We start from the raw sequence: 3376 nt of genomic DNA on the forward strand, positions 1-3376 counted from the left end.
TTTTGTATTTTTTTTAGTAGAGACGGGGTTTCACCATGTTAGCCAGGATGGTCTCGATCTCCTGACCTCGTGATCCGCCCGTCTCGGCCTCCCAAAGTGCAGGGATTACAGGCGTGAGCCACCGTGCCCGGCCGGATTGTTGTAACTCTAATGGAATTTCATAGCAGGAGGCTTGAGAGGGGACAGTGAAAATTCAGAAACCGAAGGAAAGCCTGTCTTCCTGGTATTTGTTGGCTACTCCCTTGAATTATGGTCAGGTAGGATTAGCAAGGGGCTTAGGTCTGTCTGCCTGTGACAAGAGTTTTCGTGGATACTGAACATTTTTGCAAAAAGTGATTTTACCTTGTCAGTGGTTCCAGTGCTCCACTGTCCTCCATGGTGACAGCACACTGCCAGAGGAAAAGAACAGTGAGAGTGTTGTTTCATGGTACTAATCCGTGTTTCCTTCGGGTCTCTGGCAGACTCTGTGTTGATCCAGACGCTGGCTGAGATGACCCCAGGAATGTTCCTTGACCTAGTGGTGCAGGAGGTATTGGAAGATGGCTCTGTGGTATTCAGTGGGGGTCCGGTGCCCGACCTGGTCCTGAGAGCCAGCAGATACCATCGCGCGGGTGAGTGCTTCTGTCTTACCCATTGTGGTTGGTGGGAGGACCCTTTGCCCATTGCTCCCTCTCCTGGATATAGAATTTCTAAATACTTAGGGTAGATGAGTTGATTCCGTAGAGATTTTTCGCATGCCTACCTTGAGTGAATGCAGAGGCTTAGGTACGAATCCTTTAATTGTTACAATAGGGTAAATCTAGATTTTTATATATTAGGTTACGTAAATTAAGGCCCACCTGAGCTTGAACTATGGGCGATAGACCCTTGGTTTCCCTAATTATGGCCCGCATGGACCCAGGACGTGTGTCCTCTCTGCTTTCTTGGATCTAAGGGGTAGCAACTACACGTGAGAGGTGCTGCTCTCCCTTCACCCTGTTCCAGAAGGATAATCACACTGTGGTTCTGCACTGCAGGGCAGGAGGTGGAATCTGGGCAGAAAAAAAAGGTTGTGATCTTAAATGTTGATCTTTTGAAGTTGGAAGTGCATGTTTCCCTTCACCAGGACTTGGTGAATAGAAAAGCTAAAAAGGTAAGCTTGCTTCTGACTTCCATTTTCGTGGTTTCACATGATGTACCCTTCAACCCCACACTTCCAGTTCAGGAATTCCAACTCAGATGCCTGTAGTGAGGGTAGCCCTATGTCTGGATGGATCCAGGACACCCCCGGTTTAGACCTCTCATCCTGGTGTGGTTCATAGTGCTGATTTCTATTCTGGTTCTGGTGATAAGTTACATGGGCACTCCATCTTTAGGGCCAAACAAATAAATAGTGCAGGTGTGGAGCTGGCTGTGTGGGTAGGGAGTGGCTGGCCTGGGACTCTGACAAGCTCGGGAGTGCATGCCCAGCCCGCATGGGGCTGAGACTGTTCAGTCCTGCCCAATTGTTGCCAGGTGGGAATATCTGGGGCTACTGCTGCTTGATTTTTAAGAGAAGGCAGAATTTGGATTTTTATTTGAAATAAAAGCTGAAAATGTTGGAAACTTATTTTTTTAAAATAAGTTTGGCATGAGCCGAACAGCATGTCTGTGGGCAGTTCAGATCTCCAGGCTGTGCGTCCACACCCTCATCTGCCTTGTCTTCTGGACACTTGTGTGTGACATAAGAATGGGTTTGAGGGAAATCTCAAAATTATTATTTTTCTCTGGGTGATGAATATATTTGATTATTGTCTAAAGCACTTATTAGGCACCTAGTTGCATAGAGTATGGTGCAGTATAGATACAATCCTTAATTTCTAGTTGCTTACAGTATTAATAGTTTAGAACAGACAGAGAGAGAATGGAGAGCAATACTAACCTCTCATTCAGTTTTCTAGCAGGACCCTGTACCGTTTTATCACCTGAGGGAAACGGGCATACAAGAGCATGAGCACAATTTGGATTCTGAGGAAAGAGAGGTTAGGTGCCTTGCACACAATAAGCTCTCAGTAATGACTCTATTCATTGCTTGGGTGGAAGAGTGATTAAATTGGGGATGGGGAGCTGCAGGACAGAGTCAGGAACCACAATGTCTATAAGCTGAGAGAGCTGTTAGAGGTTGCAAGACTCTGCATCAGAATTATCTCAATAACTTGTAAAATTCAGATTTAGTAGATCTAGGATAGGGTCTTGCAATTTAAGTTGAAAGCAAAACAAAACCAAGCCAAGGTAATTCAGAGGCAGCCCCATGAGTTTAGTGTACAGGAGAGAAAGCTAGGTCCAGGGAGTGAAGGCTAGTCTGTTCCAGCTCAGACCAGCCTTGGGTTCCCTAGCCTTGGGACCCCAGAGGGTTTCCTTAGCTATACCCTGCCCAGTGGGGCCATGAGTGAGTGACCATGCTGTGTAAACAGGAAAGCAGGGATGGTTGCTTTTCTCTCTTCTAGCTGAGGAAAGGCAGCGAACACCAGGCGATTGTGCAGCACTTGGAGAAGTCGTTTGCCATTGCCTCCTTGGTAGAGACTGGCCACCTGGCAGCTTTCTCCCTTACCTCTCACCTCAACGACACCTTCCGCTTTGACTCAGAGAAGTTGCAGGTGGGACAGGGTGTCTCCCTAACCCTCAAGACCACAGAACCAGGAGTGACCGGCCTTCTTTTGGCTGTGGAGGGGCCGGCTGCCAAGAGGACCATGAGGCCGACCCGGAAGGACTCTGAGACAGTTGATGAGGATGAAGAAGTGGATCCAGCTCTGACTGTAGGAACCGTAAAGAAGCACACCCTCTCCATCGGGGACATGGTGACAGGGACTGTCAAGTCCATTAAGCCCACCCATGTGGTTGTGACTCTGGAAGATGGCATCATTGGCTGTATCCATGCCTCCCACATTCTAGATGATGTTCCAGAGGGCATCTCTCCTACTACCAAACTGAAGGTTGGGAAGACGGTCACTGCCCGAGTGATTGGTGGGCGAGACATGAAGACATTCAAGTATGGAGGCTCGCGGGGGTGGCCTGACTTCGAGGGGAGATTGTTGTTGAGGGAGGACTGGGAAAGTAGGCGGGCTCCAAAAAGTTGCATGTAAGTCAGATTCTCTTTTAGTTAACAAAAGGCATTCACCAAAGAATTGTTTTGCATGATTCTTTTTTTTTTTTTTGAGACGGAGTCTTGCTCTATTGCCCAGACTGGAGTGCAGTGGCATGATCTTGGCTCACTGCAAGCTCCGCCTCCCGGGTTCATGCCATTCTCCTGTCTCAGCCTCCCAAGTAGCTGGGACTACAGGCACCTGCCACCATGTCCGGCTAACTTTTTGTGTTTTTAATAGAGATGGGGTTTCACCGTGTTAGCCAGGATGGTCTC

The 3376-nt window shown here is 48.0% G+C and overlaps 1 protein-coding gene across 1 annotated transcript in view; it reads left to right on the top strand.

Annotated features, from left to right (window-relative positions):
- The window catches only part of PDCD11 (programmed cell death 11), a 60378-nt gene that overhangs the window by 27677 nt on the left and 29325 nt on the right, over positions 1-3376 (top strand). The window contains exons 18-20 of the mRNA XM_011977537.1: positions 462-611; positions 1017-1132; positions 2466-3007. Coding sequence (XP_011832927.1) covers positions 462-611; positions 1017-1132; positions 2466-3007 — 808 coding nt within the window. The remainder of the gene's footprint in view (positions 1-461; positions 612-1016; positions 1133-2465; positions 3008-3376) is intronic.

This window comes from Mandrillus leucophaeus, unplaced genomic scaffold (genome assembly GCF_000951045.1).
Source record: "Mandrillus leucophaeus isolate KB7577 unplaced genomic scaffold, Mleu.le_1.0 Scaffold18, whole genome shotgun sequence".
NCBI classification, from domain to species: domain Eukaryota; kingdom Metazoa; phylum Chordata; class Mammalia; order Primates; family Cercopithecidae; genus Mandrillus; species Mandrillus leucophaeus.